This window comes from Zootoca vivipara, chromosome 7 (genome assembly GCF_963506605.1).
Source record: "Zootoca vivipara chromosome 7, rZooViv1.1, whole genome shotgun sequence".
In the NCBI taxonomy this organism is placed as follows: Eukaryota; Metazoa; Chordata; class Lepidosauria; order Squamata; family Lacertidae; genus Zootoca; species Zootoca vivipara.
The window spans coordinates 20,066,420-20,092,893 of record NC_083282.1 but is presented as its reverse complement, the minus strand read 5'-3'; the positions used below and the strand labels follow the sequence as shown (position 1 = coordinate 20,092,893).

The 26,474-nt window shown below is 42.7% G+C and overlaps 1 protein-coding gene across 1 annotated transcript; it reads left to right on the top strand.

Moving 5' to 3' along the window:
* The first annotated feature begins 1,352 nt into the window (after nucleotides 1–1,352).
* Nucleotides 1,353–24,816, top strand: MFSD14A (major facilitator superfamily domain containing 14A). Its single transcript, XM_035121507.2, has 12 exons — nucleotides 1,353–1,622; nucleotides 11,813–11,908; nucleotides 14,286–14,348; nucleotides 15,417–15,544; nucleotides 16,499–16,613; nucleotides 17,037–17,255; nucleotides 18,595–18,708; nucleotides 20,067–20,138; nucleotides 20,478–20,590; nucleotides 21,562–21,659; nucleotides 21,911–22,074; nucleotides 23,394–24,816. The coding sequence occupies exons 1-12, from the start codon at nucleotides 1,536–1,538 to the stop codon at nucleotides 23,598–23,600; spliced, it is 1,476 nt and encodes a 491-aa protein (XP_034977398.2). The 5' UTR covers nucleotides 1,353–1,535; the 3' UTR covers nucleotides 23,601–24,816.
* The last annotated feature ends 1,658 nt before the right edge of the window (nucleotides 24,817–26,474 follow it).

Here is a 26,474-nt window from a genome sequence, read left to right as displayed (position 1 = left end):
CCCAAACTATGCTACAGCAGGAGACACCTTATTAGTCACCTCCTGAAGCATTTGTTTTATTCTCTTCACTTCCTCACCAGTAGGTAAGAGCGTGGGCTGAGGTTTAATCTTGTTCAGCTTCCCAAAGACAGAACATCAGTCCTGCTTCCCCTCAGGCCTTTCAATTTATAATATGCGTACACAGCCACCTTCTAGAAGCTGCAGACAGGTAAGCAGCCTCTTTGCTCTGTCAAAACCTGTTGCGGCAGGTGCCTGTTATGAACCTTTCCCCTTCCCAAGGTATAATATAATCTCAAAAATACAATCTCAGCTGCAGAGCTTTGTGAAAGTGTTGTAGGCAACTCACCAAGGATTTCAAGTTGGTAAGGTGAAAATGAGTTTTACATTTGGGTACCACTGTACAATGTTGTGTTGGTCTGTCTACAAGCACAACCTTCCAAACCCTATCATACCAGTTTTGCATAGCTGATTCTTACTCTTTACACTCACTAAAAGCACTTAAGACTGTAAGAATAAAGTGACCTTCCAATTTAAATTCGGGCCAGGGAGTGGGGAGAAGTCTGCCAAAGTTTGCAGAAGCTCTTTGGGCAACAGTGGCCTGCATGAAAGGTGGTGATGGATGAGCTCTACCTGGCTTGCTGCAAAATTCACTTAAAAAAGAAAAAAAGCTTTTCTAATATTCTAAAACATACAATCCATTCAAAGAAGGCAGGCTTACGGGGGGAGGGGCACACAGGCAGGGGAGAGTCAGGGCGGGAAAGCAAAATCAGGAACCAATTCTTCAAACTGGAACTCTAAATTATTTATTATTATTATTAATTGAATTTATATACCGCCCTATACCCGGAGGTCTCAGGGCGGTCCACAGAAAAAGATCACAGTATATAAAATAAAAACAAAAGCAATACCGGTAATAATGATAAAATTTCATCTAACGACCAGCAGGAAACCATGAGACCGTAGCCTCATTTTAACTTTGAAATCTTGGTACATTCACACCTACAGAGCTAGAAATAGGGAAGAGTGACGCGCCGCCCTCACGAGCCTCCTTCCTGCCACGCCCTGCTCCGCCAGTCACGTAGCCCCGCCCATCCCATCCCAGCGACGCTCGCGTCCCGTCGCGTGAACCTCTCGAAGGTTGGGCGGGGCTCGCGCGAAAATTAGCGTCGACGAAAGCGATTGGCTCCCTTCCGCCGCCTTGTGTTGGAGGGGGTGGTGTTAGGGACGAGGACCCCGGGGCTCACGTGCAGGGCACCCTGACCAATCGGGTGATCGCGTGATGTGAGTCTCTGTTGCCGGCGCCGCCGTTGTTGTTCCCCTTCCGCCCCGCCCTCCCCTCCTCCCCTCCCTCTCCCCCCGCGCCTCCTCCCCTCTCCAAGATGGCGGCGCCGGCGGGTGCCTGAGAGGGAGGCTGTCGCCGCGCGGAGGAAGTGAGGTCCCGGCCGCTGCCGGGAGAGGAAGACGAGACGCCTCCGCCCCGAGCCCCTCTCGCTGCCCAGCCCGCCCTTCCCTCGGCCCTCCAGGACGATGGTAAAATGACCCAGGCGGGGAAGAAGAAGAAAAGGGCCGCCAACCGCAGCATCCTGCTGGCCAAGAAGATCATCATTAAGGACGGCGGCACGGTGAGGGGTGGGCGGCTCTGACGGGAGCGGAGCCCTGAGGGGACCGGAGCTGGGGGTTGGGGCCCCGTTAGACCCCCGCGCTACCAGGCAGGCCCGCGTGCTTCAGGCCCAGGTGCCACCGTCTGCCCGTCCAACGAGTTTGGGTCGCCTTTAACCGAAGGCGGAATGGGTCAACTGCTTCGTTTGACCGGGGGTGGGGGGTGGGTTGGGTTCTGCGTGGGAAATTTTTAAGGGTGGCTTTTGAAAGGAACTTGGTTGACTACACTTTCCCTAGAGAGCGAGTTTGCCTTCCGCCGTCCTTTGGTCCCGAGTGGGTTTGGGGTTCCCGTTACACTAAATCAGCTTGTCACACAATAGGCTCCTTAAAAGCTGTGTCTTCAGGGACAAAATTTGTAATCAGGCCTTGTGAGGAAGGTGAATTTCAGGTGGGGAGAATGGGGGGAGGGGAGCACAGCTTCCTCTCTCTTTGCTCATTAGAGGGGCTTCTGATTCAGAAATCTTTATAGATACAGATATACAGTATACTATACAGTATACATGCTATATATATACTATACTGGAAAGAGTGGAAGGAAAAAGGCAGGTCCTCCTTTTGATTCACAAACATATGTTTTCTTGGAGATCTCCTGGCTGGTGCAGAAATCACTGGCTTTATTCTGGGCGGACCTGTTGTGCTTCCATAGTGATGGACACTTGAGCTGCTCGAATTCATAAGATTCACAAGATCCACCTGGAGATTGCAAATTCTATTTAGCATATCCAGGTGTTTTTGTTAAAGGAAACTGCTGTGGTTTCACCTGTGCATCACCTTCAGCCAGTGTAGGATGCCTGCTCTGTACAACGACGCTATATTAAATGTATGGCTGTTTCAGCAGTGTGTGCTGATCAGGAAGTAATCTTGATTTGAATGTTTCACGGTATACAGGCTTGTCTCAATTTTCACCCCTGAAACTTTTTTTGGGGGGGGAGGGGAGCACAAAATTAATGTCCATACAGCTTTCTCTGTCACAAGATGTAGAGCACTTTTCAAAGGCAGTTGTAATTTTGCAAGGATGGTGTAATAGATCGTTTTCTTGGCAACTAGTATTTCTACTTCAGTCTTGCCAGTCCCCCAGATGGTATGCTGGCGCATCCACTCTTATGCTTGGATTGGCAGTTTGAACAAGAGTTTTAGCCTAGGGGGCTTCAATTGCTGAACTTAGTTTTAATTTCTATGCTTTGCCATTTACAGCATGTCACACACCCACACCTTCACACACCCTGTTTATGAGCTAACTACATATGTGCATCTCTTGCCAATGGATAGCTTCATGCTTTAAGTGTATTTTCTGTGTGGAGATCATCTTGTCATAGACACATGAACACACACTAACTGTGTTTCCTTCTCTAGAGCCATGAAGTAACAGAGGCACAATTCCTTCCAGTAGCACCTTAGAGACCAACTAAGTTTGTCATTGGTATGAGCTTTCGTGTGCATGCACACTTCTTCAGATACTTCTTCAGGTATCTGAATAAGTGTGTATGCACACAAAAGCTCATACCAATGACAAACTTAGTTGGTCTCTAAGGTGCTACTGAAAGGATTTTTAAAATTTTGTTTCGACTACAGCAGACCAACACAGCTACCTTACCTGTAACTAGATGCACAATTATCTTCTTGTACTCTACTGGTCAGGCTTGTAATTTTTACATTTTTAACACTGTGGTTGGAATCCAGCTTTGCCTGTTTTTTGTTATGTATTTAAGTTAGGGGTGGCTAACCTGTGATCCCCTAAATGTTGTTAGGCTTTTAAAACTTAGCCTGCATGACAAGTAACTGTGGATGGGGGGAGTTGAAGTCCAGCAGCAACTGGCTGGAAAGATTAGCCACCTATAGTTTATGGGCTTGAGCAAAGAGAGGTTATGTCAGAGAACTGATAATAGCTTACTGAAGTTTGATTTGAGTTTGGCTTGACTTTCCTGCTTAGTCATGAATTCAGAGTTGTTTTACATTTAACACATTCTGTGGTTGTACCAGTGTTTCCCAAAATTCACGCATAAAATGTGAACAGTACACATCTCAAATTAAAACATGTAGAACCATGAATAGATATGCATCAAAGTATTGTGACCGATTAGGGACACACACATCAGGGAACCTGAGTCTTTGGGGACAGGCCTCCTGTTTACATTCTTCATGTCGCTGCTCTTGGTGTGAGCAGCTATTCTGGATTCTGCTGTTGGGTTTGTTTGTTTGTTTTGCAGGTGTGCTCTTCACACTTCAGCACATGAGAAAGTCATGCATGTTTCTTCATGTGCAGGAAAATGTTTTGTGCAAATTGGCAATGAAGAGCTTTGACTCAGAGTTCTGAATGCCATAATCCTGTTAGTCAAACTCATGTGTTATCAATTTACACATTTATTTCTTTTTTCTTTTTTTCTTGTTTACACAGTTATTTCTGATGGTTCAAATGAATGACAGTTTTCACTGAAGGAACAAAGCTTAGAAGATACATTTTCTGAAATGAATTCTGAGTTTCCCATTTTTAAAAGGGGAATAATATTGCAGAATTATTGAGGATAAAGCATTTCAATATTTTTAAAAATACCACATCGCATTCTTACTTGCAGTTAACTGTATTTTCAGCTTATCACCATTGCCATGTTCATTTTATTTATATCCTATATATTTTCAGAAGATTACTCTTACATTGATAATAGTGCTTAAAGTAAGTAGTGCACCTGTGGCAGCCTCACTTACTTGTAAAATTCACTGTCTTTTTTAAAAACTATGCTTAAAGGACCATATCTTCTCCCCCGCCCCACCTCCTTCATCCTGCTTACCCCAATATACTCTTCACATTGAAGAAATAATCTGGTTGCATTAGAAACAGGGATGTTCAGCTACTTACATCAGGTTGGATCATGTTATAATACTTGTAACCGTACTAGTACGGTAGTTAGAATCTTAAACAGAATGGTTGAAAATACATAGATTAACATTGCCATGTCTATTCCAGTGTGTTTGGAAGGCTTGCCTCAACTTTTAAACTATAGGCAGCCACTATTTTATGTGTGTCGGATTGACATGCAATCACGCACATGCTTGTCGCTGCTGACCCAGAAAGGGCCCGAAAATGGGGCGGACTTATGCATGCTCCACTGACGCACATGGGGGTCAGAAACGAAACCTCCTCGCAAAATGGTTGCCCCTTGTATTGATACTAATTTCAGGTGGATAATGTGTGTGGTTCAGAGATCACAGATTCTCAATGCTCTGTCCATTTCTCTACTTAGGAAGGCACACAGTCTATAGAGCTTGATTTTTCTTGTTCAGGTAACTTCTTCCAATGTTGTTTTGCTTTTTTTAATTGAGAGGGATCTGCTGTATCAACAGGAAAGGGACACAGGCGGGGACACTGTATTCATGTTACAGTAGAAGCTATTAAAGCACAAAGTTGCTCCCTTGAATGTTTAACACCACCTACATAATTGTTGTTAAAATTGCTAAGTAAGTGGTGTGTTGCCTTGTGCTGCACTGTATATAGCAGTTTTGAGAGAGTGGCCTTTGCCAACCTGGTCGTCTCCCGTCCCTCCCCAAGATGTTTTAGATTACACCTGGCCACAGGAGTTGTATGTCCCAAACCTGTGGAGGGCACCAGGTTAGTGAAGACTGTGAATGGAGTGTTGACTTATCAAACAGTTATTCACTTTCTGGGGGCTCCCTCTGTGGACTGCTTGTGCCTTCAAGGAGAGACTGCTTCATTTTTTGAGGTTGGTTATTGTCACAGTGGCCTGGGTGGGCTACTTCAGAGTAACGACTCCACATGGCTCTGCATTTTATCTTTTTATTGGTGCTGCGTATTTACAGTGCTAAAGGCAGTACTATTTACAGAGACACATCTTATCCGCTTGAGTCAGAACCTCTGAATGGCGTTTGGCGCGTTTTTCTCCAACATAACAACTTGGGGAGACCCAGCCTCTTCCCCCTACGTTTTCTGCTCAATTCCGGAGTTGGGGGAATGGGTCTGCCCCCCTTGCTTCCCTCTTCCTGTCCCACCTGGGACGATGGCTCCGCTACCCTGCCTGAGCCTCGGACACCACTTCCTGCTTCCCCACTTGAGTCGGAACTCTCCCTGCTTTCCCCTGCGCTCGGGGATGGGCTGGAACTCAGGAGGGGAGGGACTTCGCGATATCCCCTGTCCCTCACAGTTATGTTGAAACTAAGTTGAGAAAGGATGTATACTTATTAGTAGCCTTGAGTTCCAATTTAATAGGTGACGTCTCACTGACTTTGATTCAGTGGATGTCTTCTTACAACTTACAGTGAAACTTATCTCCCTCTCCCTCCGGCTCCTGCTCAATTCCTACCCTTTATGTCAAATTACTATTGCAAATGCCCACACTAGAAAACAAATATTTTAAGTTTCCTAGTTGTCACTTTCACACTCCAGGTCAGATTTCTAATTTCCAGTGCAACATAAACTTATGTGAAACTTCAAACATTGGGTGCCTAATAAATTACTCCAGAAATCTGGGTATTTAATGTACTTGGAATGCTTGTTGTCCTGGGGATTACTCCTCTTGATCCTTGAAAGTGCTTCAGTAATACGTCAGTACTTGTGTGGCCTTTTTATTGCTAAGAAAGGAGTTTGCAATTGTGACCTAATGCTCTTCTCCAGCAGGAGAGTAAGCACACTGTTGCAGAAAAGTCACCTCTTTCATCCTTAAAGGGATAACTGAGACACCTGCAGCACTGCCTATTACAAGAGATGAGGCAGGGTTGTCACAACTTCCCAAGGCAAATGCCCTAGCTTGGCGATCGAGTCAGACCTCTGAATCACTACTTAAAGAATCTTGGGTAGCAGAGGCAGGAAAATCCTCTGCCTTAGACTTTGGTAAACTACTGGTAGTGGTGGTTCACATGAATCACCAAATCATTTTTGATCATTAGGCGGAAGAGATTATCTGAACCTTCAGGCTCACATTCTGCTGCAAAGCCAGGCAGTCAGTAAATCACACAATTCAAAACTGGAGATAACTGTTTATAAGCAAAGCACTATTTTCACAGACTGAGGGGTTTCAGCACAGCATCTTACTTCATGAAATCAGTTGCTGAGACTAAAAGTTCCTTCCTCCCCACAGCCATCTATGTCTTCTCTCCAGCGCCTCTTGCAAGCAATTGGAGACTGCCCCTGTGTGCAGCTTGTATTTCCTCTTTCATGCCTCATCTGGTTCTGGAAGTCTGGGCGAAGAGGGGAGTTTGTTGCAGCAGGAGGGGGAGACACCCGTGACTCTTCACCTCATCTCTGCCTCCTGGCCACCCTTCTGCCTCTGATTCTGGACTTTTCTCTGCCACAGTCTCACCCTGCTCACTAAACCCCATTTCCAGTTCCTGACACCACCTCCCTCTGACCGCTCATGTCGTCCCACCACCACCATGCTTTGAGCCTTTTTCCCTTGGTAGTTCCCCAGCTGGTTCATCCTACCACTCCTTTGCATCCAACCAGTCCATGAGACATGGTCCCTTCCATCACGCACCACAATTTCCTACTTCTATTCTTGGATTAATCCAAGGAGAGAGGAAATGGCCACACAGGAGAGTAGGAAGAAGCGTACAAGACTGAGGCTTTAAGTTGTACCTTGGTTGTTGAACGCCTTGGTACTTGGACACTTTGGCTCCAGAACACTGCAAACCCAGAAGTGAGTGTTCCGGTTTGCAAACATTTTTTGGAAGCTGAACATCTGATGTGGGTTCCAATTGAGTGCAGGAAGCTCCTGCAGCCAATTGGAAGCCATGCCTTGGTTTTCCAACCATTCTGGGAATCAAACGGACTCCCGGAACGGATTAAGTTCAACAACCAACGTACCACTGTATAATCTAAAACATCTGGAGGACACCTGGTTGGAGAAAGCTGAACTAGACAGACTGACGTTTTGACTCATGGCTTAACATGCATAGGCTATACGCTCTCTACAAACCACAAATACTGGGTTAGAATTGCATCTGAACCAGGGATGGTGGTTTGTTTTGCTCCAAAAAACACGGCTGATAAGCGAAGAACAAACTTTGGCTTATCCCTGTGGTTTGGAGTAAATCCAAAACATGGTTCAGATGGAACATGAAGGCAGGGCTCATGGTTTGTTTCTCTCCAGTGCAAGTAGGGAGAGGAGCAAAGTGAGCATGATCAGTGCACACATGGCAAATCATGGTTTAAAACACATATCACTCTAAGGCAGTGTTTCTCAACCTTGGGTCCCCAGCTGTTGTTGGACTACAACTCCCATCATCCCTAGCTAGCAGGAGCAGAGGTTGGGGGTGGTGGGAGTTGTAGGCCAATAACATCTGGGGACCCAAGGTTGAGAAACACTGCTCTAAGGCAACTTCATGTACAGTATTCATATGCAGGAAAAACAATATTGCTTCCCTCACAGTGCATTTTCCCCTTGGATAAGGAGTGCTGTTGTGTTCCAGTCCAGAGTAAGATTGTTGTGGAGAATGAGGAGGTGCTGTTACTACTTTACACCCCCAAGGGAAGCATGTAATTGCCCTTCTGTGCTGATTGTACATAATGGTATAGTAGTTACCATGTGTTTGGTGCTCTGTGGTCTTCAGCTGCGTATTTAATACCCGGGTGCCTTCATGAAAAGTTGCAGAATTGCTTGTAAACATAGCTGACTTTTGTATCTACATATAAAAGCAGTGTGGTCAGTCAGATGCTCTTATAAATGAATGCTTCTGTGAGGATATATTCAAGCGTCGCTAAAAACTATAAAATATGTTTCTGGAGGAAAACGTACATAAGTGACAGAAAGTTCTGTCTAATTTTCCTGTTCTATAATGTGAGCTAACACTACTCAAGAAAATGTCAGTGCAGAAAAGTTTAAGTAAAGAAAGGAATACTGCCCCCGAAAAAAGGAAGTAACATTAATTCAGTGCCATTCATCTTTGTTGTACTTCCCCATTTGTAATATTCAGTCAATTCCGGCTCTGTTTGTTCATACCACCATTTTAAGGAAGCATGCTATACTGTACAGCTCTTGGGTGTGGCAGGATGTGGTTAAGAATTTGATTGTATTTGAAAGTGCTCTAGAATTTTAGAAATGTGAAGTTGTGTGGTGCTACTGCAGCTTGAGTACTGTTGTTTTTTAAAAGTTTTCTGCAATCCATGTTTTAATCCTTTGCAGGAGATTCTTAACTTTTTTCTAAGTCTGTTATGAGTAATTACTGGGAATTGAGGCACTGCTCCTGTTTATACCTTCCCTTTCCCCTCCATCTGCCACTGTTCCATCATGTCCTTTTGGGAAAAGGATGAAATCCTGAGGGGAGCTGCAGATGAAATCCTCCCCTCTGTTGGCTTGGTTGGGAAAGCGTATCAGCTTGAGTTGGCTGCTGCTGGTCTGAGTGCTATCGATGTGTCACTATGCCAGAAAAGATGCAGTGTACAGGTGCAGGAGCCATAACAATTTTATGTAAGGAAATGTCACACCACCCTGGGTGCTGCCACTTTCTGTGTGTGTGTGTGTGTGTGTCAATTTTTAGGTGTCAATTTTCTTGGGGTGGCTTTGGTGTCTGACCAAAAACATTTCCTCTAAACATGCCCCTATTTTGGGTGAGTGGGAGATAGCCAGTGTGAAGGAATGTAACTTGATCTATTCTATGGTTGATTTCTGGTATAATAATAATAATAATAATAATAATAATAATAATAATAATAATAATATTTTATTTATACCCCGCCCTCCCCAGTCAAAACCGGGCTCAGGGCGGCTAAGTGGTGGTTATGAACAAGGTGGTGCTTTGGGTTAAACCACAGAGTCTAGGTCTAGGGCTTGCTGATCAGAAGGTTGGCGGTTCGAATCCCTGCAACGGGGTGAGCTCCCGTTGCTCGGTCCCAGCTCCTGCCCACCTAACAGTTTGAAAGCACATCAAAGTGCAAGTAGATAAATAGGGACCGCTCCGGCGGGAAGGTAAATGGCGTTTCCGTGTGTTGCTCTGGTTCACCAGAAGCGGCTTTGTCATGCTGGCCACATGACCCGGAAGCTGTCTGCGGACAAACGCCGGCTCCCTCGGCCTATAGAGCGAGATGAGCGCCACAACCCCAGAGTCGGACACGACTGGACCTGATGGTCAGGGGCCCCTTTACCTTTACCTTTATGAACAAGATAAACTCAAGGTACCAAATGAAACCCAAAGTTAAAGAGAGGAGAGAGAAGAAAAGAAGAAAAATGGGGAATCAGAAACTGAAGCAACCAGCTACTCCCCTTCTAATTGGCTGAAAGATTGGGAGGGAAAGTGAATCTTTTTGCAAATAAGTAAAGCTGCTAAATAGGACGTTATTGTTTGTTTGTGTGTGTGTGTGTGTGTGTGTGTGAGAGAGAGAGAGAGAGAGAGAGAGAGAGAGAGAGAGAGAGAGATGAAACAATATGAAAGTTAGAGATCGTGTTTGGAGCTCAGTAAAAGATGGAGAAATGGTTAACTTTCCTCCATTCTCTCTCACATTGCAGCTGGCAAGTGGTGGCAGAGGCATGCAGACTTTTTCTGCCTCCCAGCCAGGTGATAATCTATCTTAGCTTGATGAACAAGACTGTCAAACTCTCCAGTTACATTTCTTCCGCCTCCCCCAGCTTTCTGTAGTCACAGAAAGAATGCAAGCGTAGGTGCATCAGTGCCAGGAGCTCCTCTGGAGAAATATTGAAGCATTCTGGCAGTTACAACTCTTGGCAGGGTACTGTTTTTCCATGCATGAGTTTTGATTCAAAATTCAACTCAGTTTGGGACCAAAACAAAAAAAAGCAGTGCCACACTAAAATATTCCTTTTTGGTTTTGTGTGTAGTACAAAGGTGTAAACTGTCCTGTGACATTTGTACTCATTCTTGGCTTAATTCTGTATGAGGAGTAATTGAATTCCTGTGGCAGTTAAGGTTTGTAGCATCAGCCTTTCCGTGCCCTCAAACATGTTTTGCACTTGTAATCCCAATTAAATGTGGTCTCATGCAGAGTTATTGGGAGAGATATAGTAAGCAAGAGAACCAAAATGAGGCCACTACATGATTGTCTCTGGGTGTAGTGCCCAACAATAAGCTGCTGGCATACCTGTAGTATATTCTATATTGAAGAGTTTTTGCTACAGTAAGGCATTTAACCTTAACATCCATTTTAGCAAAGGGCTATGGCAGTTTTCCAATACATTTATGCAATTAATGGTCACACTTGAAAACTTGGATACTCTCATTTTGATTTGTCCAAGCAATACTGTGGCTGCATGTTACTTTGTCATTGATACATTTTCATGGATAGTGGGTTTTGCGTGAAGGTATGCAAATTCTTTGCAAAAGAAAAAGTAGCACACTTTTAAGTTGAGAGGATTTATTGGGGAAACACCGATCTAGTAATGTAAGAATACAGTAGGTAACTGGAGCATGCACCATTGTAATGAATGTCACTTGACCTGAGAGAATAGAGGACCAGTATTCAAACCTATAGTGGAATCATAGAAGAGTCAAAATAGATTTTCATAATGGAAATGGAAATGCTTACTGAAAAATTGTATGAATAGTTTGATGCATTCAGACTATGGTTTTTCCATTACATGCACATGGAGACTTGAGTCTTGGGCTCATGCACTTTCTCCACTCACACACAGGGGTTTCCTAAAGTTGCTTCCTGTTAGCCAGCAAGCAATCGGTTTTCCATTTTGTCTGAATACCTGTCCTTAATTTGCCCTTAATCAAGGATCCTAACATACATTTTGTTCCTGCTTTAAGAACAAACTATAATTGGCCAAACCCAAATTTGTCATTGTGCATGAATGTGACAAACTTTTATCTTGTCAACAAGCAAGGTCACTTTATAAATCTCTCCTGGTCAGGTGGGTGGGTAGAATACCTGAGACATAAGTTCTATACATGCATACAACTGCAAACTGTAATTTGCCATTATGTCTGAATGCAGCTTGGGTGTCTTTCATTCCCTTGAGTTGTAACATTTGTTTTCATCCCCTGTTGCAGGAGTGCCTCTCTGTATGCTGTTGAACTGCAAGTCTTATCTTCCCTAACCATTGGTACTGCTGGCTGGGGCTGATGAGAGTTAAAGTTCAGCAGCATCTGAGGCCACAGTTAACCACCTCTTCCCTATTGTTTGCTAGTGAGGAAATTATATGTGACTGGTTGGGCTATATGTAGTAACAATTATATTTCTTTCTTTCAGCCTCAAGGAATAGGCTCACCTAGTGTCTATCATGCTGTGATAGTAATATTTTTGGAATTCTTTGCATGGGGGCTTCTGACAGCACCTACCTTAGTGGTAAGTGATTTTTTTTATTACAGTGTTACTCTTCCTTGGTGCTTAAAGCTGGTTAGTAAACTGACATTAAATCACAGTTCCCTGCTTTGGAATAGCTGAGATTTGATTGAATCAGCAAGCAAATATTTAGGAGGAGGAGTGAGATGGGTTACTCATTATTGCTGCTAAACTGCAGTTTAGGAAGTTAGGAATTGTGCATCTGTATCATGCATAAAACAGTGCATGATTATTTGGAAATACACAACAGAGTAAACAGTTATGCTTGCTATCAGATAAATGTGTTCAGTCTTGGCATGACTAGCCGGTTATGTGTATGGCTGTATGAGAGAGCCATTCCCCTTAAGCAGACATTAAGATGACTTAATGCATGCTAAAAGCAAATTCTGAATATATTCTTAAGTGTTCTGTTGTGGTTTATTGCTATTTCTGTATCTGGCAAAATGCTGTTATCGATGGTAATATGTAACTGAAATGGGGCGGTTTGTGTTCAAGGGACATAGTGTGACTGGGATATTTGTTCTCAAGTAAATGTTCTGTTCTCAGTTAAATATTCATGTAATCCAAGTAAACTGGCTTGTCTTGCGTTTGAAAGGTAAAAATAAACACTCTTTGAATATACTGTACAATTTTAGCTTTGTAATAAGAGGAGGAAGTAATTGCACTATTTCACTGCTAACTTTCTGAAGCATGGAAAGCCTAAAACAATCCAGCAGAGGCTGTGTTTCTGTAAATTCAATTCCAAAACACACACCCATTTAGAATTTCCTAGGGCAGCTCTGCTCCGATTTCTTTCACTTTCCCCTTTTTTGATGCAGTGTGAATCTGTCTTGGCCAGAAACATGCTAGCAACGTCTGGCTTGCATGTGGATAGGTGGCTTTTAATTTTGTAATATCTTCAGGCAAAGGTCTTCCTAAAGATTCCTTCGCCAGTTCTAACTCTGCAGCATGCACACTATCCATGCCTTCTCTCTCTTCAGACTTCTTTTCTCCAAGCTCACCCCTCAGTAAGAGTCAAACTTTCCTTCTCAGTGCCTCATGATATAAATGTGAGCAGAATTCCAAATTCTATATGCAGAAAAAGCAAACAACTGCAAACAGTGCAGTGTATGCAAATATGATAATGGAGGTAGTAAACAAATTGCTGCCCATCAATGTTCCTGTGTTTGCATGGTCATTGTAGCTTATTGTGTGCTGTTATGTAATGACGGAAAAAACTGCACTTGGCACTAGAATAATTTATACTAGCTGTCTAAAACCTTTGACTGGTTACTTGCACTTTTTTGAATTGTGTAAAAATGGAAATAGAAATTGGTGTTAAACATGATATATGAAATTATCAGATATAATATTTCAAATACTCCTAAACTGCTCTTCTATGTATACTAAACTCAGAAGTAGTACTTATAGAAGTGCAGTTAGCTTGCCAGTCTGTTAGCATCTGGCAAGTTTATGCATTGTCCAACCCTGGAAAGGAAAAATATTTCAATCTTTCAAAGAATGGACAAAATATATGGGAATTTTTCCAAATGACCAAATTAATTCCAAATGACCAAATTAAACAACCAGCAAACAGGCAGATTTAAAGAGAGATAAGCATTTTTAAAAAATAATATTTGGAATAACAAAATTAGTTACAATTTAATACCACATAATTCTTTTCCACCATATGATGCTATGGTTTCCTTTGATGTTCATGATGTTCATGTTTCTTCAGAGTAATCATATTTTTTTTCCTTTTGATACATTAGATATTTATTTTCCTTCATATAATTAGAGACTTAAGAAAGTCATAATCACATTTTATAGTAGTTTGATACACTACAGTAAAATATGAGTAAAAAAAGTAAAATATGAGTGTGTCTGCATTATCTGAATTCACATATGCAGAAATCTAGAAGCTGTCTCTTTAAAAAAAGAGGCATAGTATCTCAAGAGTCAGGGCAAAAGGAAGCTACTGGTGGTAGTATTGCTGCACTGCCAAGTAACACCATGCCACACTGGGATTTCTGATGAATGTGGGCATGGATACATCAGCAGTTGCAATGTTCTTTATGGTAGAAACAGTTCCCATGTTGAATGATACAGTTGTATCACATCATAACGCTGTAGGTATTGCAGGCCCTTAGTTGTAGAATGTCATTCTTCTTCTCCCTCTCCATTTTTTCTTAGAAAAATCCAATGTACGTAACAAATGTTGATAAGCTTTTTGCAGTATTGGCAGAATTGAGCATTTTCTGCTATGAAGGGAAGTGATTCTGTCTCAGTAAACTGTGGTGGTGGTAATGGAGGCTAAGGACTTTGAAACTTGTTTGTGCTTAGAGTATTCATACTCTTGGGTGCCCTTCATTAATATGTCACATGCATAATTGTTTCACAGGTTTTGCACGAAACCTTCCCCAAACATACATTTTTAATGAATGGCCTAATCCAAGGTGTAAAGGTAAGACCAGCCCAGTTTTTAAATGTTTTCTATTGAGGTGTATGATTCATTCATAAATCAAATGCCTTCAAATTAGATCTGAATGGTTCAGTTATTCCACCTTGTTCTATTCAAGTTCAGGATTATACCTGATGTTGTGAATTAAGGGTGAGATCAAACACGATAAGACAAAAGTTAGACTGCATTTACCGTAATTCTTTGTTCCCTCTACATATTTCATATCATTCCTCTAAGAATCCCCTCAAAACTCTAGGAAAATCATAGCCTTTGGTTCAAGATACGGTGCTACTAAATTCCTGTAGTGGCAGGCATTCCTAATGTTCTAGTTCAATCTTGAAGTGAAGACGTGTTATTAACCCAGGCCTTTTAAACAACTTGTGTGTGTTTAATATATGCTTCTCAGTTTTATGATTCCTGTTTTCTTTATCAAAAAGAACAAGTTTGTAATGCATTTTTAATCATTTTTGTGAGCCACTCAGATAACATAAATTTTTGAGCGAGTATTTATTTGGAACATGCTGAGGGCCAAACAGTTTTTTCCTGCCTGGTTATCTGCAGGTGATTTGTTCTCACCTAGTGTATGAGCCTGCTTTATATCACAGAAAAAGGCTTTTGCAATGCCGACCTCCAAAACTGGAAGGCGTACTGCAGGGCTACCTATGCTTTTGGTGGGCTAAGAGGCATCCATATGAGCCCTATCCTGCACTTTGTGTCATATGCATCCTATTAACTGAATCTGCTTGTTGTAGAGTAGCGAGTCGTTTCAAGGAAGGGGCAGATTATCTTTTTGTTTAAAAGTAGGCTTTAGATGAATGTATTTCTTTTAAAAAGGCTTTAGATCAGTGTTTCCTAAACGTGGGTTTTTTTCAGACTACAACTCCCATCATCCCTAGCTAGCAAGACCAGTGGTCAGGGGTGATGGGAATTGTAGTCGAAAAGCAGCTGGAGACCTAAGTTTGGGAAGCACTGCTTTAAATGAATGTATCAGGGTGTTAAACCTTTCACTTCTTCTTTTTGCCTTCAGTGTGTGCACTGTCCTTCACTTTAGCATTTATTTTTACTTCCTAGGGCTTACTGTCTTTCCTGAGCGCCCCTCTGATCGGGGCTCTGTCTGACGTTTGGGGCCGAAAATCCTTCCTGCTGCTAACAGTATTTTTTACCTGTGCACCAATTCCACTAATGAAGATCAGTCCATGGTTAGTGTCCCCTTTTAAAGTTTGCCTGTATACACCTGTCATGTTAGTCTTGTGTGCTTGGTTTTCATTATAAGGAAGGCACGCTTGGCAAATCCACATTGTGATTGACTCCCGCCCGGAACCCAATGTCCTCACTGTGGAAGGACGTGTGGATCCAGAATTGGCCTCCACAGTCACTTACGGACTCATTGTTAAAATGGTGTTTATGGAAGACAATCTTACTCAGCTACGAGCGATCACCAAAGAAGAAGACAAAATGTCAAAACTTGAACTGTGTTTTGTGCAAGGCTAGTTGGTGCTTGTTAGCAGAGTGCCAGCTCACTCACCAATGAACGCATTGTGAATGACATAGACAAGCAGTCCTTGGCTGCTCGACTTGTTTTGCTCTCAGGCAGTGCTGGAGATCAACATTGCCTCTTGGTATGCTTTAGGCTTTCCTGCAGTCCCTAGGCTTTATTGAAGCAGAGATTTGGTTCATGGGACTTCTTGTTCCTCAGGTTTTTAGACAAGAATGAGTCCTATACGGTTTTTGGCATAGAGCGTCTCTCTGGAATGGCCAGTTATATGTCATTTTTTGCTTCTCCTTTTCTGCTGAAATATTCACTTTTTATGGCTCAAGGACGTTCACTCTGACAAAGTATGCCAAATGCACCTATTCAATGTGCTTAACATAACCCATGTTTTTCTTTCTGTGTGCATTGTATGGGCTTAGCAACAGTTTATAAATACTTTGAATAAATAAAATAAATATGAAAGCTTTTAAAATTTAATATATTGTGGAAAGGTTGGCCGAAAAATGCTGCCTTTTACTCAGTGGTCCTCTATTTGAAAATTTATTTGAAAATTTGGCTGTATTTCTGCAGTCCGGGTTAGGATTTTTCTTGTCAATTGCAACTACCTTTAAGAAACTATCCCTTTTAGTTTTGCTCTTACTATGTGTGTTTTTGTTCCTAGGTGGTACTTTGCTGTTATATCTGTCTCTGGAGTCTTTGCAGTGACCTTTTCAGTGGTGTTTGCTTATGTAGCAGATATAACCCAAGAACATGAAAGGAGCATGGCGTATGGCTTGGTATGTGTGTAGTTTATCTGAATGTTTTAAACACAACAGTCACTAGTAATTAGAATTCTTTTAATGTGAGTTGTAACACGTTACAGGAAGTACAAGCACCTAATTGGGTTCTTCTTGGTTTAGCATCCTACAGTGCTGGCTTCCTTTCCTATTTATCAGAAGAATCTTTACTTCGTTTGTATTGCGAAAGAACTATCTATTGCTACTCTTACTAATAACCTGAAGTCATTCTTCGGTTACCTAACATTCAACAGTTGCTATAGGAAAATCATGATCATTAAGTCTATAAATTACCAAAACTTATGGTGATGTTATGTGTTAAATGCTTTCCATTTCTCTGTCAACTTTCTTGAATCCTCCTTGGCATTAGAAAGAGAGGAAGTGGTTACTCACCGAAAATATTATCCCTGTTATCATTCATAGGTTTCGGCAACTTTTGCTGCGAGTTTAGTTACCAGTCCTGCCATTGGTGCCTACCTTGGTCGTGTGTACGGAGACAGCCTGGTTGTGGTCCTAGCTACAGCTATTGCATTGTTGGATATTTGCTTTATCCTTGTTGCTGTACCTGAATCATTGCCAGAAAAGATGAGGCCTGCGTCGTGGGGAGCACCCATTTCTTGGGAACAAGCTGACCCATTTGCGGTAATAATGTATTTAAACGTTTGGTACAGAGGGTACTGTGGTATGCCTTGAAACTCTGGAGATTTTATTAATGTGTAACAGTAAATGTTTTGTTTAGCATGTCTGTACCGGAATTTCACCCCACTGCTTTTTGCGATTGGTTGCTTAGCTAATGTTTTAGAAGGCTCTGGGGTTGCACAATTTCAAAACATGTGAACACACTTGGTCTGTGGCTAGATGCCTGGCTGGTCTATATATCCATATAACTTTGCTTACTGAATCTCTCTATCCAGAGGTCTAGGCAGGATTCTTCTTTAGCCAGTTAGCTGTCCCCAACTGCCTTAAGAAACTACAGTCATACCTTGGAAGTCAAATGGAATCCGTTCCGGAAGTCCATTCGACTTCCAAAACATTCGGAAAGCAAAGCACAGCTTCTGATTGGTTTCAGGAAGCTCCTGCAGCCAATCGGAAGCTGTGGAAGCCCCACTGAATGCTCGGCTTCCAAAAATAGTTCACAAACCAGAACAGTCACTTCCTGGTTTGCGGCATTTGGGAGCCAAAACGTTCGACTTGCAAGGCATTCAGGATCCAAGGTTCAACTGTATATGGAAGTTCCCAGCCAAGTGTAACAGGCTCACTAACTACTGTTAAAATATTTGGGGCAGTGTCAGGACTCAAAAGAACTTGGGCCTCAACATGAGCATATCCTTGAACTCCAGGAGAGGAATGAACGGGTAAGGGATGGTTCTGTATGTCCCAGCTGAAATGGCTACACCAGGACTGAATTCTGTCCATTTATTAAATGGGCAGGGACAGAAATTCAGCTGCAGGAGAAAAGCTCAGTCCTAGCTGGCCTCCTTGCTTTTTATGAAGGTCCAGAATGGAGACATGAAAGTAACAAACCGATTTCTGAAAATCCCTTTCTTTGCTTCAGACTATATATGTCTGTGATTGGGGAGGATTTAGCTTTGATGGGTATATAGCCCTTCAAAACCTTACTGTGTCCTGGAGAATTCCTGAAGAGAGGGAAAATATAGCTGGGTTGGGGGATGCACACATTCCCTACCCTAATGGCCCACCCAGGATTTTATTGCACTTAAACCCCATCTTTTTCTCCCAAGGAGCTCAAAGTGGCATGCATACTTCTCCCCTCCCCCATTCTCCTTTAAACCCCGCAACAACCCTGTGAGATAGGTGAGGCTGAGAGGCAGTGACTGGCTCAAGGTCTCCCAGTGGCCTTCATGGCCAAGTGGGGATTTGAACCCTCCTTTCCCAGGTCCTAGTCCAACACTCTAACCACTATATCACATGGGTTCTATAAATGATACTTGACCATTTTCCTTTCCTCCCCTTGTTCTAGTCATTGAAGAAAGTTGGTCAGGATTCCATAGTGCTGCTAATCTGCATAACAGTCTTTCTCTCATACCTCCCTGAGGCAGGACAGTATTCCAGCTTTTTCTTGTACCTCAGACAAGTAAGCATTTGCCTAATTATTTTGATTGTGGAATATTAATTGACAGAAATGAGGGGTGATGAAGCCAGAACGATTTGTTAATACAGTGGTGCCTCGCTAGACGAATGCCCTGCTAGACGAAAATTCCGCTTAATGAAAGGATTTTCTGATCGGAGGTTGCCTCGCTATACGACGAGATTTTCTATGGCCACAGCTTTGTCTTGCGAAGCCTGGCCATAAAAACCTCCGATCAGAAAATCAGGGCATTCATCTAGCGAAAGGGGAACCAGCTGTAGCAAGGGAAGAAGGCAAAGGAAGCTCAGCTGAGAGGCGCTGACAGCTGTCACCGCCTCTCAGCTGATCTCCCTTTGCCTTCTTTCCCTGCTGCAGCTGGTTCCCCTTTGTGTTCCGCTGGTCTCTGCCCCGGCAGAGACCAGCGGAACACAAAGAGGAACTAGCGGGGGAGGAACTAGGTGTCCGCCCGCTTGTCTTCGCCGAGGTGGTGCTTTCTTAGCGAAGGCAAGGGGGCGGGCTAGGTAGGTGTCCCCCGCTTGCCTTCGCCGAAAAAGCCTCCCCTGCCACCGCGTCTTGCCGCGCACAGCCGGCATGGAGCGCGGTTTCGGAGGTGTCCGAAGCCGCGCTCCATGTCGGGGGAGGCAGGCAAGATGCAGCGGCGGGGGAACGTCTTCCCCCGCCGCCGCTTCTCGCCGGCATGGGGCTTGGCAGAGGTGGGGGAAAGGCGCAGAGTCGTTCCTTCGCCTTTCCCCCACCCCGCCCAACAGAGCCAGATCCAACGAAGCTTCTGAAGCTTGGTCCGATCCGGCTCTGTTGTTGGCAGCAGCGGCGCTTGCTCTCTTGGCTCGGGGAAGCGCCTGCCTGCCTTCCCCGAGCCAAGAGAACAAGTGTCGCCGCCGCCACCAGTTCCCCCTGAGCCCATAGGAACGCATTAATTGACTTTTAATGCATGCCTATGGGAAACGGTGCCTCGCTAGACGAAATTTTCGTAGGACGAATTGAGTCCTGGAACGAATTAATTTCGTCTAGCGAGGCACCACTGTAGATTCATTTGCTAGGACTTTGCAACTTTGCCTGAAAGGGGCAAGTCACTTTTTATTCTGTGCTGCGTGGAATCATTTGCATTGCTTAAAAGCACATTCACTTTCTGCCGAAGAACTGGCTGAAACTCAGGCCTCTGTACCATTGTAGGGACATTTTAAAAAATTGTCCTGCCTTGAAATTGAGTTGGCTAGCTATATTCAGTATTTTATTAAATAAAAGATTTTAGTTAGATAGGTAACGTTATGTGAACTGAGCACACTTTGACATGCTCATCTATGTTTAACGTAAAAATGATCCAATGATTTTTATTTATCCTTTAGATAATGAGATTTTCACCAGAAAGTGTTGCAGCATTTATAGCAGTCCTTGGGATTCTCTCCATTGTTGCCCAGGTAACTATAACTGACAATCATGGTTTGCTGTAGAGGTTCTCTTAGCAGAATATCTTCAAGAACAGAGGTGGTTGGGCTGTCACTGGTGAATTAGCTAAGTAAGACACTAAAATTTTCATGTTAGAACAATAGTTGTTACTTTGATTCTCTGCTTGCCGCCCCCTCCCCCAAAAATCATGTTCCCAGTCTCTAGCTTTGTACAAATCAGATGCATGGGTCACTGAGAACAAACCCAGGGTTTTCTGTAGCTAATGCTTTTTTAAATCTCTAAAGTGTCCTGGGTGTTTCCAATCACCATATACTGCATTAACTAAAATATTGGCATTTTTCTCCCCTCAGACAATAGTTTTGAGTTTACTTATGAGGTCAATTGGAAACAAAAACACCATCCTGTTGGGCCTGGGATTTCAAATACTGCAGCTTGCGTGGTATGGCTTTGGCTCAGAACCTTGGTAAGTAACTTTTTCAGTCTGTTGCCTTTTTGTTTATTTATTGGCAGAATCCTGTTCTTAATTTAGAAGACTCCTTAAATTATATGCCATGTGACTCATTCATTCTTTTTGCTTTCATTCATTGTATTGGAAAGTGTATGTACTAAAGATGCGCAATGATGGTTGTCATAACACTTCTGTTCCGAGCTACACATTTAGGGTGATATACAATGGTTAAATCTGAGTACACCCATCCAATTGCATGGGTTGCATCTGATTAAATCATATCGTAATGCTAGAACCCGTAGCCATGCACTAAAGCTGAAGGTTGGACAATTCAAGACAGAACAAAAGAAGGTATAGAACCATAGAATTGTAGAGTTGGAAGGGATTCCAAGGATCATCTAGTCCAGAGGTCGGCAACCTCCGGCCCATGGACTGGATCCGGCCTACGGAGGCCATTTAACCGGCCCACGAGCTGCCTGCTCACCGAGCTGCCTGCTTGGCAAGTCCACCAGGCGCTGAGCTAAACCGGCGCAGCACAGAGTGGGGACTCGCTGAGTGGTGCCAGAAATGGCATCTGCACATGCGCAGATACCAGAAACCGTGTCTGCGCATGCTCAGATGCCGAAAATCGCTTCTGCACAGGCACGATTTTCGGCTTCTGGGCATGCACAGACGCGATTTGCGGCGCCGCGGACATGCACAGACGCAATTTCCGGCATCGCGCTGCACATGTCCGTGCATGTCTGGCCCACGGACGATCGTCCATGGGAATGATCCGGCCCATGGCCAGAAAACCTTGCCGACCCCTGATCTAGTCCAACCACCTGCAATGCAGGAATCTAAACACGCAGTTGCCCGTCTAGTTTGAAACCATGCAGGACCCTTAGTTTGCAAATGTACTAGTAGTTTCACACCACAGTTAAACGGCCACAGTATTGAATTATACCTTGACAAATTTATCCATTCCAATTTCAACTTTTTTCCAGGATGATGTGGGCAGCAGGGGCTGTTGCTGCCATGTCTAGCATCACGTTTCCAGCCGTCAGTGCACTTGTTTCGCGAACTGCTGATGCTGATCAACAGGGTAGGTACTTCATAAGACAAGACATGTGAAGTGGAAAATTCTCGGAACCAATGAATGGCTTTGGTTTTTTAGAAGCACACTGAGTACTAGTAAAAAGTGATCAAAATGTTTTTAGCAATCTCGGGACTGTGGGGAGACAGTTCCCAGATAAGGCAGGCAAATATTTGTTGAGCACACAGTATCTTTTTTTTATAGTGGCCCTAGTATAGAAAACTGTTAGCCTGTAGCCTGATTCTTTTGTTGTTCTCTAGGTGTCGTACAAGGAATGATAACAGGAATAAGAGGCCTTTGCAATGGCTTGGGACCAGCACTTTATGGTTTTATATTCTACATTTTCCATGTAGAATTGAATGAAATTCCAGTGACTCAGAATGATCTGGGAGACAATGTAGCCACACAGCACCATTCACAGCAGGTATTGTCTTAAGCGTTTCTGTATATTTCAACAGAGAGGGGCAAACACTTCACTGCTTGCATACAAGTACCTCTTAGGTGTATATGTGGTGGTGGACTTTGCTTAATGTGTGACTTGTCCTAAAGAGTCATTTCAGAAACAGAATTTGTGAAGGTTGCTCTAAAACAGGCATCCCCAAACTCAGCCCTCCAGCTGTTTTGGGACTACAACTCTCACCATCCCTAAGAGGACCATTGGTCAGGGATGATGGGAATTGTAGTCCCAAAACAGCTGGAGGGCCGAGTTTGGGGATGCCTGCATCTAAAAGGTATCTTCTCTGGTACATGATGGCATTGGTTGTGAGTACCAAGCTTACAGAATGGGTAGCCTGTGTGGTACGATACAGGTGTCATTCCTGTCCATCATTCATGCTGACTGGACTGATGGGAGTTGGGAGTCCACAACATTTAGAACGCACCATGTACCTGGCTTAGAGTATCTGATATGATTTAGAATGTACTTGGCTTAGAATATCTGATCCTCAGATTTGCTTAATATATCAATTCATCACTGCATGGAAATACTGAAGGTTATTTGTTTCACCATTCTCAAGTTAAAAAAATAATACTTCAGATCTGTCCACAGCTGGAAAATCATTTTATTTTGTTCACTGTGTCGTACCTTGCCTGCTGCAGTTTTGGCTGTTGGAAAGCGGAGTGAGGCTGCAAGTGCACAGTCGTTTTGCAGTATCTGAGGAAAACCCATATGCAGCTTAAGACCGATTTCTGATTGATAAATGCACACTTCATTTGGAAATGGCATTCAAGTGTAAATCCAGAATTTTGCCAACAAAGATTTTGTATTTTACCAGCAAACTACTATGTTGACATTTTATTCTTGCAAGTCCAATGATTGGTGCAGTAATAGTAATAGTAGTAGTAGTAGTAGTAATAATAATAATAATAATAATAATAATAATAATAATAATAATGCATAGAGTAGCCATCATCTCTACTTTGAATGACATACGTGGGATTACCTGTTGTGTTTGGCATTCTCCAGCATCTGGAGCAGTTCTGTAGTTTGGTTTTAAATATGTCACACAGCCGGGGGTGGGATGATAGGTTATTGTTTGCGTTTAGTGGCTCAAAGTCCAGTGCCCTCTAATCTTTTAGGTTAGCGGGAGGAAGGGTGGGAAAGAAACTTCTGCAACTCTGTTGGCGCAGTGTCCAGTCTTTGCTGCGCTAACATCTGGCGTAAAATAATCTAAAGGGGAAACACAATTCAAGCTAAAAGTGGTGGTTTCTTTTTGTAAACTTCTCTTGTGCTTTTCCTTGCAGAACTCCATCATTCCTGGTCCCCCATTCCTATTTGGAGCATGCTCTGTATTACTGGCTCTGCTTGTTGCCTTGTTTATTCCTGAACACACCAACTTAAATGGTCGGTCAAGCAACTGGAAAAAGCACTGCGGTGGCCACGGTCACCCGCACAGTCCACAGGCCCCTGGAGAGGCCAAGGAACCTTTATTACAAGACACAAATGTATGACAACAAAACTCGAGGACTCCTAGAGCGAGTTTCTTACTCCCCCCCCCCACCTACAGTTCTGGATGCACATTCCATTTCCATTGAAAGTGTCGTTTCTTAAGGTGGTCTTAAGAAATTTTATCTCTTTGCATGAAAATTGTAAGAACCACAAACAGGAAGTGGAAAACCCTCCAAAGAAGTTACAACTTAAATTATTTGATTTTTGATTTTTTTTTTAACCCTCTAGGATTTTTTGCCATAATGTCCTAGTGAAAAAAAACTTATTAAATCTTTACATCTTAATTTTGAAACTAAATTATATATATTCAAGGTATCGGCATGTGTTCTTGCATCAGTTTCTGGAAGGTGTTAAGCTTTATTCTCTTCATGTTGGTCTCAATGAGACATACTAGCAGGACTTGGGTACCCATTTATTTTAACAGTAAAATCTTGGGTCAGACAAATTCAAAGCCTTAATGCAGATGCACTAAATGCAGAAAAGTGAACTGGGTTGACTTTGGACTGGCAAATCAGTGTCTGGCAGGCTTTCCTTATTTTTACTAACACAATCATGTGTTGAACACACATCCTGAACAGTACACACTCCTTTAAGTGCATTATTCTGCTAATTATTTCATTCTTTTAATTAAGTATATATCAGTATGTAGTACTTAAAACTAGTGGGTAGCGTGAGCCTAAAAGATTTTATTACTGGCTCCAGAACTCTACCTTCCTAAATACAATTTGATACCACTATGCTTTGGATGTTTTGCATAAGGACCTCAACACTTGAACACACAAACTCAACTCTAAGCTGATAGCCTTGAAGATGTTGGTGTGGTCTATACTGGATTGCCACTTCTGTTACTGGTCAGCGACGGTAGCTTTTTAAGTACAGAGCTAAAGCCAAATGGCAGTTGATCTGCCTTCTCTGGCTCTGTTGTTATTTGTGAATGAAGTCTGCAGAGAGAGAGAGAGAGAGTGGCGATTGGTAAGTAGCCCTGCCTAGTAATAGAGGTGGCAAACCTTGTGCTATAGTGGCCTTTCAGGACTGTCACAAGTAACACTTCAGAGCCAAGGATTAGTCCTGCCGTTTCAGGACCACAGTACAGGAGAGAGCTTTATACAATTACTGATGTGAATTTCTCTAAAAAATGTATATTTTTGTGTCCGGTTGTATTATTTAAGTGTTCCTTTGTATAAAACGTGTATAAAGTATTGTATAGTTCAAAATGTTTTCATCTTGTACTGTGGTTATTGCTTAGCTTTTTTAATGCACCACGGTTGACTAAAAGCTGGAAAAAATATGTAAATACACTGTTAATAAAGTTGAATATTTTAGTGATTTTTAAAAAAAACAAATTACTTGAAACAAGACTATATGCCATGTGTGTAGATGAGCGTATACCTTTCTCATGGTAACTCTGCTTCTTCTATGTACTCACAGATATTCTTTACTACTTAAAGGCATCACCAACCTGTACTTTGTATGAGACACCAGGAAGAGGTAAACGTATTCGATAAGGTGTAGTATCCAATGGTGACTTTGTATTAATGGAAAAGAATCTGCCAGCTGAATGGGAGGGGGGTTGCCAAATTTTCCTCCCCAATCTTAAATCTGCTTTAGACGGTTGTCAGAGCACTTGGTGAGGGAAGAGATGGAATACTGTAGAAAGAATTCCCTATTGACTAGATAAAAGGGTGTTTTTCACATTTGGCTCTTGTAAAACTTTTATAGGAGCAAAATGTATTTACATAGCACCAACTGGATTTAGCTGTTAAGATTTCTGCCTTTGGCTATATAAAGAATTAATCAACATAGTTATTTTCCAGAAGGGAATCTTATTAGGTAATGTACAGTTTTTTGGCCCAGTCTTCAGCCAGTAATGTCACTGCAAAAAGGAATTTCCCCACAAACAATTTTCTTTATATACAGTTAGTGGGGGAGTTATATGAATAAGACAATTTCGTATAAGGTAACTGTAGAATTGAAATTTGAAATGCTTTTGGTGGGCAGCTCCTCTGCTTGAGACAGTAGTGGGCAAGCACTATAGTATGGAGGTGACTTAGGGGAAAGGCTCATCAGCCTGGCGACTCCTGGTGCTTCCAGTACAGCTGGAAAAAGCTATCTCAAACTCTCGGTGATGGAGCAATGATCTGACTCAATAAGGTGTTTAAGCTTAAAAATTGACAGTGCTGCTACAATGCCCTATAACATCTGAGAAATGACATGCTTTCTCTACTGGCAGAAAAACTGCAAAATGTCTATTCTGGAATACGAGGAGTAGGGCACAAATCAAATGCACTGATATCATATATTCTTACTTGCCCTTAATGTAAGACCTAAAAATCCCTGTTTCCTTCAAGTGAAGGCTAGGAAAATCTTGCCTATTGTACTGGGGTTTTCTCCTGTTACTATGTACCCAGGCTCTGAGCTTTCATTTAGAAAGAAAGCTATGGAGCAAAATCTGCAAGTACCTACGAAGCAATTTCTGTGAAGTGAGAATGAGTGTGTTATGCCTACCTTGTATATTTTTCATGGTACTGAGGAATGCATGCTGTTGCTATTAGCAACAGGTTACGGTGCATGAAGGTAAAAATCAATGTTGTATTGATCTCCCACAATCAGGACCAACAGGATATAGCTGTCTTCCCAGGGTAACAAAGTTGTCGGAAGTAGCTCTTTCACTCATTTTGTGTTTTGCCATGTCCCCACCCCATGGCAGCCCCAGCACTCTCAAAGTTGGAAATGTGCCCACTAGTCCAAAATAGGTTGGTGACCCCTCTTACAAAGCATGGGATAGGTGTAATATGGGCAGAAGCTGACTTTCTGCAACAATCCCTTTTAAGAGCATTCGCAATCCTGTGTCATATTTGTTGAGAAGTCAGACCCAT

Bases quoted from the DNA above. Each gene is read 5' to 3' on its own strand.
- MFSD14A (XM_035121507.2), top strand. From the start codon at position 1,536: ATGACCCAGGCGGGGAAGAAGAAGAAAAGGGCCGCCAACCGCAGCATC. The intron at 14,349-15,416 runs GTAAGACCAGCC...TTTACTTCCTAG, and splicing joins GCCTAATCCAAGGTGTAAAG to GGCTTACTGTCTTTCCTGAG. The intron at 20,591-21,561 runs GTAAGTAACTTT...ACTTTTTTCCAG, and splicing joins GGCTTTGGCTCAGAACCTTG to GATGATGTGGGCAGCAGGGG.